The following is a 15,000-nucleotide window of genomic DNA, read 5'->3' as shown; positions in this document are numbered from 1 at the left end:
AGGTTCAATTTGTTAAATGGTCATCTTCTAGGGAGCAGTAAGTGCCCGTAACTGTTCAGGGAACAGGTTTAATTCTATTTGCTTCTGTAACATCGGTGTTATGCAAAGAAAGTAGCAGATTTAAATTTTATTCAATGTATTCATCCACTGGTGCATGAAATGTTTAAGGGAGTCGGCTCAATTTAAAACCAGTTTTCATTCAGTGCACTTTGTTGGAACTTCTATGGTACCAATTTAGAGCCATTAGGGTTCTGAGCTCATAAATTAATGAATGAGTTGTTAGTTATAAACTCAGTTTTGTTACAGAGAAAAATAAATCTGCCAGAGTGAATAACAGTTAAAATTTGGCTCACAAGCAAAAGGTTTTGGTACAATTTCACCCAAAACAGTGAGGCTTGACAAATACAGTATGCAACCCAAACTTTTCTATTTGTTAAACAAAAAGCCTTTGTAGCGTTGTTGATAAAACGTTTTAATACAGAAAATATTACAAACGATGGGTTCACCAGGAATGTTGACTTTGTAAGGTGCCGTGACGACCTTGCTGTGATTTGGTACTATATAATTGAAAAGAATTGATACCTGATTCTTGTTATTGGTAAAGGATAACATTTTCTTTTCAAGCCTGGAAAAACTAGAAAATGATAAAACCATCAACTTTCTTGTGTATGTTAATTCTCACGCGGAAGGATTTCTTGGAATTACTTCAGGAGAAATATGCATAAAGTTAGTAATGTGAAATAACGATAATTCAAAAAGAGAAATTTTTAGTATGAAAATGTCGCTCTTGAAAAAAATTTCTTTTTTTTTTTCCTTTTTGTAGCATCAAGTTAGTTTTCTGCTGGATGGATGTTTTACATCAGGAATCTAAAAAACTGGAGCAAAACCTTTTAGAGGGTTCATCTTCACAGTTATCATTTTAGCTTTATGGGTTTTTTCTAACTGGTTTCTGGATGTGATTCAGGTTTGGTCATCATCGCCTCCGACAAATCCTGAAACTGAGGCATTTGGAGTCAGTCGTCCATGTCTTCATTACCTCTCGCCTTGACTACGCAAACGCCCTCCACGTTGGTGTTCCGGTCTCTGCCCTGAATCGGCTGCAGGTCACCCAGAACACTGCTGCCAGGTTCTTGATGAATACACACCGACGTAGCCATTTTACCCCTGACCTGGCACATCTTCACTGGCTCCCTGTCATTTTCAGAGTACAATTTAAGTTATTGACTTTCGTATTTAAATCACTCAACGACCTGGCACCTCCCTATCTCTCTGACCTGCTCACTCCATATGTACCCACCACGCGCACGTTGAGGTCGGCTGACCTTTTGCTGCTGTGTATGCCGCGGATGCGATACAAATCGGGGGGTGAACGAGCATTTGTCCATGCTGCCCCAAAGCTGTGGAACTCGTTACCCATTGGAGCTTGGCAGGCTCCATCACCGGCAGTTTTTAAATCTCGATTAAAGACCCATTTTTACAATTTGGCTTTTAGACAGTGACTCGTTTTAGTGTTTTATTGTGTCAGTGTGTTCTTAGTATTCATCATGTTTTATCTGCTTTTGACTGGTATTGTTATCTTCTGTTTTAGTTCCTTGGAATGGTCGCGTTTTTTTTTAGCCTGTGCAGCACTTTGAGCAGCCCCCATGCTGTGTTTTAAATGTGCTATATAAATAAACTATGGTATGGTATGGTATGGTATGGTATGGTATGGTATGGTATCATGTATTTGCCCTTCATACAGAACCAAATCTATTGGTTGGTTGATATCTGAGCAGGAGAATAGATACAATTAAGTTTATGCTCATTAAGATATTGCACTCGCCTGAAAATTGGCATGTCGAGAGGAGCCAGCTGAGGGGGTTTAGATGAGAATGAGAATGCCCCCTGCATGCCTCCCAGCCAGGGGAGGTGTTTCAGTCCTATCCTGCCCTGGGTCAACCCAGGGCACATTGGAAGGGTTACAGCTCCACATTGGCCTGGGAACGTGTGGATCCTGCTGGTGGTGCTTGTGGAGGTTGCAGGGGAAAGGAAGGTTTGGGCCTCTTTGCTGGAGTTGTGACCCCCGCAAACAGATGGATGGTACTCACATGAAAATAGAGTGCAAATGTTTAGTTTCTCATTACTTTTATGTGGACTTTATAAATGCACACACCTTACAAATCTTCTCTTGTTGCATTTCATCTTTTCCTTCTTGCTTTGAGATGAAACCAGAGTTCCTCTCCGGTAAATGACCCTCTGTTAATTTGTAGAAAGAGCAGCGACATACAAAAAGATTCTCTTCACAGCAGACATAAACAGACCAGAAGCCGTCAGTGTAGTTTTCTCAAAGCTGAAGCAGCTCACTGGCTGGCCACTAGCGTCTCAATCTGCAAAGGCGCTGTGTTCTTCTACATGTGCAACAAGAAGACCACCATGACCCCAACTGTCAACACGCATATTCCTCAAAATTTACATAAGCTTCTGTACGATTGTTGGAGCGCACACACACACACACACACACACACACACACACACACACACACACACACACACACACACACACACACACACAGTCTGATGTTACAACTTAAACAATGTTGAACAGCCTCCTCACATATTAAGTTTGAATCTTCATTTTATTCAAAGTAAGATCCCACCGACGGCTGCAGCCAAGATTTGCCTTGTGCTGCAATACATGAACAACCTGCTGTTTATTTTTCATCTGGTGTAGAAACTAAAACCCAGGCGTTATGATTAGAGATTTAAGGCTGTAACTCGGCCCTGTGCCTGCTTTTAAGTAAATAAGATTGTGTCGCACCTTTTTCAACAAAACACGACCAACCTTGTGACTATGTGGGTAGTGATATGCCTCAGAGCTTTTAAGATTGTTCATTGCCTCGCCATTGGACACAACAAAGTTAAGAAAGTAGCTAAAAATGCTACTGTATGTTAGCTTTGGCCAGATTTTCCCATCATCATTCCGCTGGTGCAGGGATTGTCCTGTTTGAGCTGTGGCAGCTGGTGTTTGCACATATTTACCATCTCTATAAAGACCATAAAAAGTGGATTAGCACAAACGGATTGGACCATCCATCTATGGTCTCCATGTAAACAAATGTTCATGGGTCTACGGATAAAGTGGAAATGAAATAAGGCTAAAGTAGCGGTATGCTAACTTAGCCAGAGGCAAACCACAGAGCTCCTCTTCTACAGAAGCATGTCTCTAACACTTCCAGCTCATATAGTCACCCGATTTCCTTCGGGCAGATGTTTGAACAGGAACACATTCTTCCTCTTTGTCGACGCCATGCCACTGATTGAAATAAATTAGCCTTCTAGCACAAAATCAGGCTTTATTCTGTATTTTTGATTCTTGTGTAAGTTGATTAATTTCAAAGCGAAATTAATTCAATATTTCATTGGAAGCCACACACACACACACACACACACACACACACACACACACACACACACACACACACACACACACACACATTTTATCAATCGATATAATTGTAGATTTCCTTTTGCTGTGTGACTTGAAACCCTCACCCATTTGCATCCGTGGAAAATGATGGATTTCATATTTCCCTTGGGAAATTAATCGTTCCGTACATTTCTGGACCAGGTACAGATTAAAAACTGGGCCTATTATAAACCCATTAACCTAGTCATTAGATGTGGGAAAAGATAGAAAAGGTGGCACTCTTTCACCAATAATCTCAGTTGTTGCCTTCTGGCACAGAGGAGAACTGAAGCATTATCCCTCGAACGTGATGCCTAAGCACTGCCTTAAGTTCAAATGTCATGACTTTTGAATGAATATTCAGCAACTTAGATTTTCTGCCACCTTTCTGTGAGAAGTCATCTTTTATTTAAATGCATGAATAAATTATTCATTTATAGATGTCTGAAAGGTCATAAAAATGCTGAAAGTGATTGGATTTTTCTTTTCCTCTCTTTCAATTCATTCAGAGGCTGGCAACGGAGGCTGAAAATTTTCAGAAGGAACACCAGTGGAGGGTCGACAGTGAGGTGAGAGAGTGGCACAATGAGATCTGTGCACTAATATGATCTGTGTTCCGCCCGATCGAGTTGTGCTGTGATCCGCTTCCACAGAGCAGCGTGTTTTACACCATCCAATACGTCTGATCATTAGCTATCCAATCTCATTACAGCAACGGTGCTGTTTTAATAACGCTGAATAAAAGATGGATTTCTTGAAGCACGTTAGGGGGAAAGCAGGCATGATGAACACACACCTGCATTAATCTGGGTATTAAACCATTAAATGAATAAATAAATTACCTTCCATGCATATGTCGTGGTTTTATTAGCTCTCTAGACTGTGTGAGGCTACATTTGAACTCCAATATTTTATTGCAAATGCAACATTTGGCTTCCTTTCCCCTGCAGCCATTTAACAGATGATAATTAATACTGTGCGTACATTCTGAGACGAAAGAAATGTAACTTTGCTATTAATCCAATTAGTTTTAAAAGTCTCCCTCCAGTTGTTTTCCATAATGATTATTTTCAATTAAATGTTTTTGAGTTATTCAATGCCATGCATATTTTCCAGTGCTGACAAATTGAAGAAGAAAATACCTCTCTGGTGACAGACTGATTTATTCGCTGAATAGCTCCACTTCCTTACTTCTCAACTACTTCCTTTTCCCAGCATGTAAACACAACTGTCAGGTGTAAAATAAATCAATGTCAGTAGAAAATGACATAGAATCATAGGTATTACCATAGAAAAGTCCCTAATCATGTATGAACCACTAACAGTTTTAGATTTCCCTTTTATTATCATCATTGTGTTGTCAAAAGATTACTACTTAAATTCTGACCTGATCTTTAAGGTGGTGTTCTCTTTTTAAAGAGCTCATCCCCACCAGTGTGTGAATGTGTGTGTAAATGGGTGAATGACTGATTGTGTTGTAAAGCGCCTTGGGGAGTTCCAAGACTCTAGAAGGCGCTATATCAAATACAGGCCATTTACCATTTACCATTTTAAAGTGTTTTTGTGATTTTTCTAGCTTAGTTCTGTTAAGCCCGGTACCTTTGCTGCTCTTTCTCCTCCGACTGTTGGAGATCTTCTGAGTCCAACCCTTGGAGTGACAAATGCTATCCTGGAGATGCTGAAGCAACATACAACCATAGCAGACCATCACACTATCACCGCCATGTTTTACTGTTAGAAAAATGTGTTTTCTGAAATGCAGATTTAATATTACTTCTGACGTAATGGGACACACACCATCCAAAAATCCGCCAAGGAAGTGCAAGATAATCACCAACCCAGTCTTACAACCTGGTATTGAGTGTAAGGGTCTCGCATGGGGCCAAGTTGATTTGATTCTCTTTAACTGACCAAAAAGCAGAAAAGGTAAAATACTTTTTTAACAGCCCTGTTTGTAGAATGTGAGCATGAGTGTTTATGCGCATGCGTGTGTTCTCCTTCACCTTTGATAACTGGAGCAGCACTACTGGGCACCTCTCCCTGTTGACTTCAAACACTCAAGAGCTGTAGCAGTAACAAGCAGACACTCACATGTGTCTGCTTAGTGTGACATGATAACTGTAGCTATTTTTAACTCATCATCTTATAAAAGTTCCATCTAACTGCATCAACAAGATCAATTCTAATTCTAGACTTGGCTTTTTCTGTCCCCTGGAGGTGTTCTTGCACACACCAGCCTTTCCTGAGGGTTGTGTCACAGATATCTCCATAACAACATGAGCATTTCAAGTTTTAGCAGCAAGTTTTAGTTCATTTACTTTCGTTTGCACACAATGAGTTTTAAAAACCAATAATATCTGCAAATTTGCCCATTACCATAACCTAAAAGATTAATTGCTCTTGAGTGTGTTTTCTTTTAGTTCTCAAGCAAAACCAGATGTTACTGTTCGTCTCAGTCTTTTTAACTAAGCAGCATGCCTTAGGCTTAATCACAAACCCTTTAAGCTAAAATAGTCATGAGTACTTGGCTTTCTGCTGGTGTGAGACTTCAGTGTTTGCAGACAGGTGGTGGGAGTCGGTGCAACCATCTCTGTGGCTCCAGGGCATCCTAACGTCAACAGAAATGCTAGCTCTTTAGCGCCCAGCTAGCTTGGGATATGACAAGAAGCCTGCAGCAGTACTGCAAAAATAACACACAGATTCTTTGTGTCAAGCTCAAAAACAGTTCAAATGAAGTTCATGCATCACTGTAAAAATCTGTAGCAGCTACATATTTGCTAATGAATACTTTGAACTTGACAGAAGCCAGTTTGACTAAAGAACTCTCATTCACCACGTGAATTTTGGAAGGATAGAATAGAAATGTGGTCTCAGTTTGCGTTGTGTTTAGTTATAACAAACGCAGTTGGTCTTGTGCACTCAGGGTATTTTAAGAACAAGGATTTATAAAACAGTCGCACTTTACTGTGCTGATGTAGAGAAGTGAACTTAAGGGTGGAGTCATCACTGAAACGTGGCTGCAGGTGCAACTTCCCCAGCAAGCAAATGTCCTCACAAAACCAAATGCTAACCTATTGATTTATTCGCTGAACTAATATATGTGATAGACTCATTACAAGCGAAGCCAGATATTTCAAGCCTTTATTTGTTATTACTATGATGATTTTGTCTTACAGCTTATGAAAGCCCCAAATTTAAAATCGTTTACAATTAGAAAATCGTGGTAAGGTTCAGTATTCTAGGCTTAAAGTGTCACAAACTAATCAGATAATCAAAGGCCTTCTGCAAAGTCTTCCCAAGCCTTTACATGGTCTCTCGGTCTAAGCTGAATTACTGATTTAATTTAACTTTTGCACATTTTTCGTATTTGTTGAATTTCACCTGTACTGAATATGTCTCATTATATCTTGTTCCTATTTCCTTGTTTATCTCCCTGCAGGCTAACAAACTCTTCTACTACAATGCTAAAGATGGGGTGAGTACAATCTGGTGTGTGTTCATAGTAAAATGTTGTTGCATAAGTATCTGTGTGTGTTTTGAAGCTTCTATATAGTCTCTGACATCACCGGTCTGCCCTGATAAACAGGAATCAACTTCCTGCTCATCTCTTTTCCTTTGGGACAGAACTACACACCCACTGCACATCACTGTCACTCTATGCCTGTCATCTATATTATCATTTATGTCATTTACATTTAGCCTCCCAATACAGGATAGAACCATTAAAATGTATTGTCTGTCAAAATAAGAGGTTCTTCATGTATCGTTTGCAACATTTTTAAGTGTGTTTGAGTTCTGCTTTAATGTGTATTTTGTTATTCAGATAAACAGAACAGCATTAGAGGTGAAACAGGAGAAAGAAAAAGAGAAGAGGAACCGATTCATTCCAGATGATTTTGAATTCGACCCAGCCTTTAAACGACTCGTCTCGTTCAACACCACCGGCGTTCACATCCCCACGGACATATATGAAGGCTGTGAGTAGAGACACATGCACCTGCTTTGTAGAAATTTAATTGTCGAGTTTTTGCCAAAACCAAACTAGTAATTTAGAAGAAGCAGCAACAATGACAGACCAATAAGCTAAAAATGTTGATAAATTTAAAATTTTTAAAACTAGTTTCACCATTTTAAGAAAAACATGTAACATTTCTGGCATTTGATTTTAAAAAGCTGACCAAAAACTTTTGAAACCTGTAGAATGTCGTTTTACAACCATTTTCCATTGAAGCTCATTCAACAGACCAATCAGCGCAATTTAAAGGGGCATTATGGAAATTTGACAGCCAAAACATGTATAGAAATAATAAATTTCTTCTTCATACATTCTCCTGCAATGCCCTGGTCCTGTAGAATGAGCCCTGGCATTTTTACTGTGATTGCCTGTTTTTCTGTAAAATCACAGAAAAAGAGAGATGCTCGGGTCGAGCAGGCTGCTTCATGCGTGTTCACGCTCAGGCATAGCACGTAGCATTTGCTATCCGTAGCTTTAGCAGCAGAGAGAGAGGTAGTGCGACTTTGTCGCTGTTCCTAACGCCTAGTGACAAAGCTAGCTACATTTCTGAGGACCCTTAGCTACTTTCTGTAGAACTTTCTTCTAGATATTTCCTGCAAATTAGCAACAAAATAGCCATTTTCGCTCCCAACCGTTCTTTGGTTTGACGTTGTTTCAGCTGTCATCAAGGATATAAACGTTACAGATACTGTGAATGTTATTAGAGTGTAAATCACCTTGTAAGATGTCTGACTCCCATGCAGAAGACCTGGGTTTGATTCTGGGTGTGAACATTGTAGTTCATTGTTTCTTTTTTACATTAATGGTATATTTTTTACAGTAAGATGCCAAATTTTTATTTGAGACTCGCCGAACGGCATTGAATTCACAGATAAAAAAGATGTGGGTTCAACTTTCATTTTGGAACAATTTTTCAAGCAAGGGAAGGGAATGATCTGTGCATGCAGGAGGACTGACCCATCATAAACCTTTGTCAGCTGTGCTGAAGAGAAAGGTACAGAACCAAATTATTTAATTAATTAGCGGCGCGTTCTCCTGTCCTCTGTCCTCCGGGCCACACCCACACACACACACACAGGGGACTGTGTGCACGTACAGCATGCACGCCTCGTGCACGAGCCTACTATTGAAGCTGCCGTTACGTTTTTGGCCTGAGGGGGCAATCGCGAGCAAAAAATTCAAAAGTCTGTAAAGTCCCTTTAAAAGCTTGACACTTTCACTTTTCTAATTAAACTGAGAAGTCTCCTTGGATCAAAACATCTTCAAAGTTCCTGAAAAATCAAGTCGCCTGTTTAAATCATATTTTTTCTTTTGCCTTTTTTGATTAATTAATTAACCCTCCCACTGTCCTATTGAGTGACCCCACCAGGAAAGTTGACCTTTGAGCAGGGTTGATGGTTTGTCCCTTGAGGTCCACATGGCACGGTGGTCCACGGGTGAGGTTGTGCTCACTCCTCACCCCTGCCACACGGACCTCAAGGGATAAACCATCAATCCTGCTCATAGGTCAACTTTCCTGGCGGGGACACCCAATAGGACAGTGGGAGGGTTAAATGTTTATTTTTTATGTGAACCAGGGATGTTAGCCATTTCAGATGAAATGTTTAGATAAAAGAAAATTTAACTTTTAATATAAATTATAATGATTTAATCATGAGTTTACATATCATCCTGTTTCTGCCTTTGTCTCTACTTTTTAATATTTTCTGTGAACTTTAATGATGTGGAGCTAAGCCTTTAAGCGCCGTCTGCATTGTAGACCACTCTATATGGAGACTATTCTATTTATAGTCCCGATCCCAGCCACCCAGTGGTCAGCACACTCCTCTCTGCCCTGATCTCCAGCTGCTCCTTTCCGTCACGCCAACTCCTCGTTTGGCAGCTTCCCAGCTTGTTAGTCCTCCCAGCATTGATTAGTCTTTCTATAAATCATTTGTACTTGTTTGACAATGAATTTCACATTTCTCTGACAGGCATATAAGTTAATGTAGCGACAGAAAGCAGCAGACCTGTTGATTACTAGAATTAATTTATAAAAGATTCAGTTGTGGTTGCTTTTTTTGTGTGTTTTTTATTTTTGCTTCAACAGCATCTTATTGGCATATATCCAAGTACTGAATAAAAATAGTCTTTAAGATATTCACTTTGTTTTATATGAACAGAATTTATAAAATAATTCTTTTGGACTTTATCTAAGACCAGATTATGCCCATTCCTCTCGGGACATAAAGAACAAATTAAAGCGGTTTCTTTTTTATCATGTCATATGCAAACAAGGCAAGTAGCAAGTAGTGGTGTGATCTCATTTACTACAAAAAACTATGATGTAAGTCATAAAAACTGCAAATTTGGTTTTGTGTAGAAAAAAGTATAGTCAGAATTTGTAGATGTCCTTCACTCAAGAAAATAAGGAGCATTGGCAAATTTTGTAAAAGATCAATAAAATAAATTCTTTATTTAGATGAATAATTTGGACGATTTGGCTCTCTAACGGTTGTGAAATTACGTCAAACCTCACCTTTTGCATCATTTTCTGCTGCCATGTGGATCTCTACTTCTTCTAAAAAACAACTCCCAATATGAAAAAAGTCTATTTTCTATCAGTGTTTGGTTCAGGAATGTTTTGCCTATTACAAGCCCTTTCCAAAAGTCCCCTATTGTGGCATCATAAACTAGGAAATTAGAATAGAATCATCTCTCACATGCAAGAGAGAGCTCCACTCCAAGCCCCTCCCATATATCAGAGCTTCTCAGCTTATAGCAGCCTGGGCTGCTTGGGATTGCAACAGCGTGAATTGGCCCACCTGCTTTGACGATTCCCTTAAGCCTGGTTTGTGCTTCTCCGTCAGCTCCGCAAGGGACAGAGACGCACGGATTGACGGAAGCGTTTTGCTCTCATACTTCTCCGTCTCCTGGAGAGTGTTGCAAAGCAATTCCACGGCAGGAAAACAGAGGGCGTAGCGTTGTTCTGTGGTATCTGTCGTGTATCGGTCCAAGATCGTGTGTTTTTATTGTGTTTTTTTGTGTGTATAAGAGACTTTTAACATGGACATATTTGTCTCTCATTCTCCCACCGCTTCATGCGCTCCCCACCTCTAAACCCACGTTTCCTGTCATTTCCGTCCACAAATAAAACGCTTGCTGCGCATCTTTTCACTCCTCCAGTCACGGGAGGATAAAATGTTCATACTTTTAGAGTTTTTTCGCGAGGTATTCTTCAAGCTTCTCTGTGTCTGCCGCTAGTTATCCTCGGCTCTCTTTGACCGCGGTCAAGTGAGCCGTCATTTGTGATTGACGGCTCACTTGACCGCGGTCTCTCACCGCAATGGCGGCGCTGTAAACAACAGCGGCGTCCCGACCAATCACAAGCTTGCGTAATCCATCTCGTTCGACGGATGTTTAAAAAAGTGGGCTCGACTCCGTACGTACTTGCGTGCCCTACGCAAGGACGGATAATGGCGTTGCGTGTCTCCGCACTGACGCAGACGGAGAAGCATAATTCAGGCTCATACACCCCCTACCTCACCCCTCCAACGGTTCATTTCTGGTGAATATCTAGGATTTTTTAGTGTATGATCAGATGTTTGTGCCCTGGAATGCTGGAAAATTGAGGATTGACCCTAATGTGAACTAATCTGATTATTCAGTATCTCTTTGTGCAAGTGGCCTGAAAGTGGAGACCTAAGCCTTTAGTGTGTGTGTGTGTGTGTGTGTGTGTGTGTGTGTGTGTGTGTGTGTGTGTGTGTGTGTGTGTGTGTGTGTGTGTGTTACTGCCATATCCATGGGGTTATTGTTATTCTAGGACGCTGATGAGTACAATGCAAGAACGCCCTGAGGAGCACAATTAGGATGCAGGCATGTCTGCATTCACAAGTTGTGTCCTTCCTTGGAGAAACCCTTCCAATACCAGGATGTTAAGCTTGTGGTGTCAAGGCTGCACAAAGATCAGACATTACGTCAGTTATTTTTAGACAAATATGATTTTGTACCGTGTTCAGTGCTTGTTGACTGTGATTGCGCTTTCACTTTAGTAATGATCCTCACATTGAGTCTGCTGGCTGTAGCGGACTTAGTCATATGACTTTAACATCCTTATAGAGCCAGTCACTCCCTAAGAGCTGGACTATAAATGTGCAGTGACGGGCCTCTAAGGCCTCTGACTGTGCAGACATTTTGTCATTGCCAAATGACCAAATGCACTTAGTTATTTTTTACAAGCAGCAGTAATAATAATAAAAAAAAGTAGGGGGAGGGGGGAGTTGTTCTGTGATTCAATCATCTTTCTTAGTCTAAGTGGACCACTGGCAGCTCAGCTCAAGGTAGAGTTTGACTTTATGAGCTTCCAAAAATCTGTGATATTTTTTTCTAAATATGTGGGCAGCACTAAATGGCCTGCATTTGTATAGCGCCTTCTAGGGTTCTGCACCCCCAGGTGCTTCACATCACAGTCATTCACCCATGCACGCACACATTCACACGATGGTGGTGATGAGCTACAATGTAGCCACAGATGCCTTGGGGTGCACCAAGGTCACCAGTCTTTCCAGCTGTCGTGTCTTGCCCAGGGACACAACGGCAACATTCTCTGCTGGAATCTATACGTGTTGTCTTGATTTTCTTTGTCCAAGTTTTGATATATTATCCTAAAATGTTTGAGTAATAACCTTGAGAATTATTGGCAGTCTTCATTTCTCCTCCAGCCTTTAATTGTGAGCTGCAGCGTGCCCCCACTTACAGTTAGTGAATAAACACCCTCTTCACTTCTGCCATACAACCTCCAAGGGCATGGTGGCTCACATCAGTTCTCCTCATCATTAATTAGCACATGTGACTGAAAAATAGGGAAAAGTGTAATCTGCACTTTCAGAGCTGGACTTTAATAAATAATAATTATCTAGAACATTCCTGGAGAAATTTTAAAAAGGACCTGCCACTTGGCACAAGCTAGTTGTCATGTGGTATGAAGGCGAAATAATGATATTTGGTAGATGTTGGGTTAGCAACTCAAAATCGTGATATTAAGGTGACATTGGGGTGACCCCCCCCCCCCCCCCCCCAAAAAAAAAATCAATATTTGGGTCACGCTGGGGTGAACAACCCCAAAAAATATTCGTATGATGTTGGGGTGAACACTCCATATCATTATATTTGGGTGATGTTGGGGTGAACAACCTAAAATAATATTTGGGTGACATTAAGGTTAAAAAACGATGAAAAACGTTAACGCCCATGAAATAATAGTAATAATAAAGGTTATTAATGTCAAACTCCCTATAGCAATAACAGCCCTGCTTGCTGAAGCAGAAGCAGGTCCCTTAAAAAAATGCAATTAATGTTGAAAATTTAACAACTCAAATTCCTGAAGATTTTAAGAAGGGACCTGCACAGAACTTTGTGTGCTCACATCTCTGTTGGCAATTTGTTCTCCTCCAGCTTAGAAGCTGTGGGAGTTCTTTTAGCACCTTTGTGAAGCTGTGCTGTTGGTGTTACTCTCACTTACGCTCTAAAAGGACCGGCTGCCACACTACTGCCCATAGTTACCGTGGCAATATGTTTTTGAGTGTCCATGTGTGTGTTTACGAGTATAAGGCGGCACATGGACTTGGACACACCCTGGTGTTTTGTTTTGTCACACGGAGAGGGAAGCGTAGATTAGATGACTTTGTCCAGACGAGGCTGGCGTCCTTGTGGCTTTTATTGGTGCTGAAGGAAAGCTGTACCTTCCTCATGAGACAAATGTGCTGCTGTCTTTCTCCCCCGCATGACTGGTATCTATTCTCCCTTCTGATCCAGTGTGGGTGAGTCAGACTGGGATTAAGTATTGTGTGTGCGCACATGCATATTGCAGATGAATCAGTCCATCTGTGTGCATGAATGGGTTCAAGACACAGAGGGAAGAAGAAACACTTGTGGTGTGAGCGCTGTTGCGTTTGTGTCATGTCACATGCACCTACATGGATCTCTGGGCTGCATATGCATGTCTTCTCACTCATTACGCAGAGCGGTGTGGATGAGATGAATGGAGATGAAAGGGAAGCGCCTATCCAGGAGATCCGAGGCTCATCTGATGCCCGTTTGCATCAACGCTGTGTGGCACCTGTCAGCATGAGACATGCACACTGCGTGATGTGCAGAGATGCTGTGACACCGTGTTTGTGTGTGTTATAGTCTCAGTCCTCTTGGCAAAACCAACTACATATGGATGAATTTTCTTTTCTTTTTGTGCCCTTGTACCACTTTACACTCATCCTAATCCATTTGCAGCACTGGCATCCAAACTCTTAAGTGCTTTCTCCCATATCCTTGTCTTTCTGTCCTCCCTTTCCCCATCTTTATCTCACTGCCATTACGTCTGTGACTTGTGTCCTTGCCACAGCTTGGATGCCTTCCCGTGATATTCTGATCAGCTAAATGGAACTCATATTTTAATTCAAGGAGCCTCCCAGACAGTTTATTTCGTTTAAACCCACTTCACCTGTACCAGAAATCATTGCAGAGCAGAAGGAGACTCGTAGCATCTGTCCTTCATCTATCCCATGCAACAGGAATGAATATACCAGTCAGGTGATTACTGGCATCCATATCAATTGCCAACCCAATTTTCTTTTTGCACCTCACTGAAAATGTTGTTTTGCAGGAAAAATAAAAATATATAGGCAAACATGGGTCTGACTAAAAATGAAGCCAATATCTAGACTTTTTGTTGTTGTTGGCTTGATTTCTCAGCACCTGAGGTTTTTAAGTTTCATTAAATAGAGGATTGTTTTTAATGGCACTGTGCAGCTTTCCTTTGCCTCCCTCACATCCCACACCAAGCTCTTCATCAGTCACTGCCAGAGTCGTATTTCTTTATTTACAGACATTTATTTAGGCCCCAATGAGAATCTTTGGCCATCTCTGCTCCTATTTATAGTTTCCATGTCCTTTTGGCACACGAGTCATGCATCTTATTTTTTTTTTCACGTCTTCGCTTGTTAAACGTATTCGTGCTTGTCTACCTCTGCTTATCTGGATCAAGGTTGCAAGGGGCATCAGCCCTGACAGGGAAGTCTTTTCCCTGACATGTTTATCAGTTCCTCTGAGCCTAGAGCTGTCATTCTTCCAGCTTGGATCAGTCCCAGCATCTCTTCCTGGAAGACATTACCCTGTACACCACTCATGGAAGGCAATTCTAACCACCTTAGCTGTCCTTTCTTGGCAGAGAAACCAGCTCAGTGGCCTAGTGGAGTGTCTGCCCTGAGACGGGGAGATCAGGGTTCAAATCCTGGTTAGATCATTCCAAAGACTTAACAAAATGGGACCCAATTCCTCCCTGCTTGGCATTCAGCTTTAAGGGGTTGGATTGGGGGTTAAACCACCAAATAGTTCCTGGGTGCAGCCGCGTCTGCAGCTTAGCGCTCCACATGGGGATGGGACAAATGCGGAGGAGAATTTTCACCACATCGCACTCTTTAATTTTAACTTAAACTTAAACAAGCACTAAGCTGCAGGCACACTGAATGTAAATAAGCCCACAACAAGTGACAAGAGCCCTGTACAT

The 15,000-nt window shown here is 41.2% G+C and overlaps 1 protein-coding gene across 1 annotated transcript in view; it reads left to right on the top strand.

The window, feature by feature from the left end:
- The window catches only part of cacna2d1a (calcium channel, voltage-dependent, alpha 2/delta subunit 1a), a 122,114-nt gene that overhangs the window by 55,952 nt on the left and 51,162 nt on the right, over nucleotides 1-15,000 (top strand). Inside the window, exons 4-6 of the mRNA XM_070548726.1 lie at nucleotides 3,955-4,014; nucleotides 6,885-6,920; nucleotides 7,269-7,422. Coding sequence (XP_070404827.1) covers nucleotides 3,955-4,014; nucleotides 6,885-6,920; nucleotides 7,269-7,422 — 250 coding nt within the window. The remainder of the gene's footprint in view (nucleotides 1-3,954; nucleotides 4,015-6,884; nucleotides 6,921-7,268; nucleotides 7,423-15,000) is intronic.

Source organism: Nothobranchius furzeri, chromosome 1 (assembly GCF_043380555.1).
Source record: "Nothobranchius furzeri strain GRZ-AD chromosome 1, NfurGRZ-RIMD1, whole genome shotgun sequence".
Taxonomy (NCBI): Eukaryota; Metazoa; Chordata; class Actinopteri; order Cyprinodontiformes; family Nothobranchiidae; genus Nothobranchius; species Nothobranchius furzeri.
Note: the sequence above shows the minus strand (reverse complement) of the source record. Positions and strands in the feature narration are given on the sequence as shown.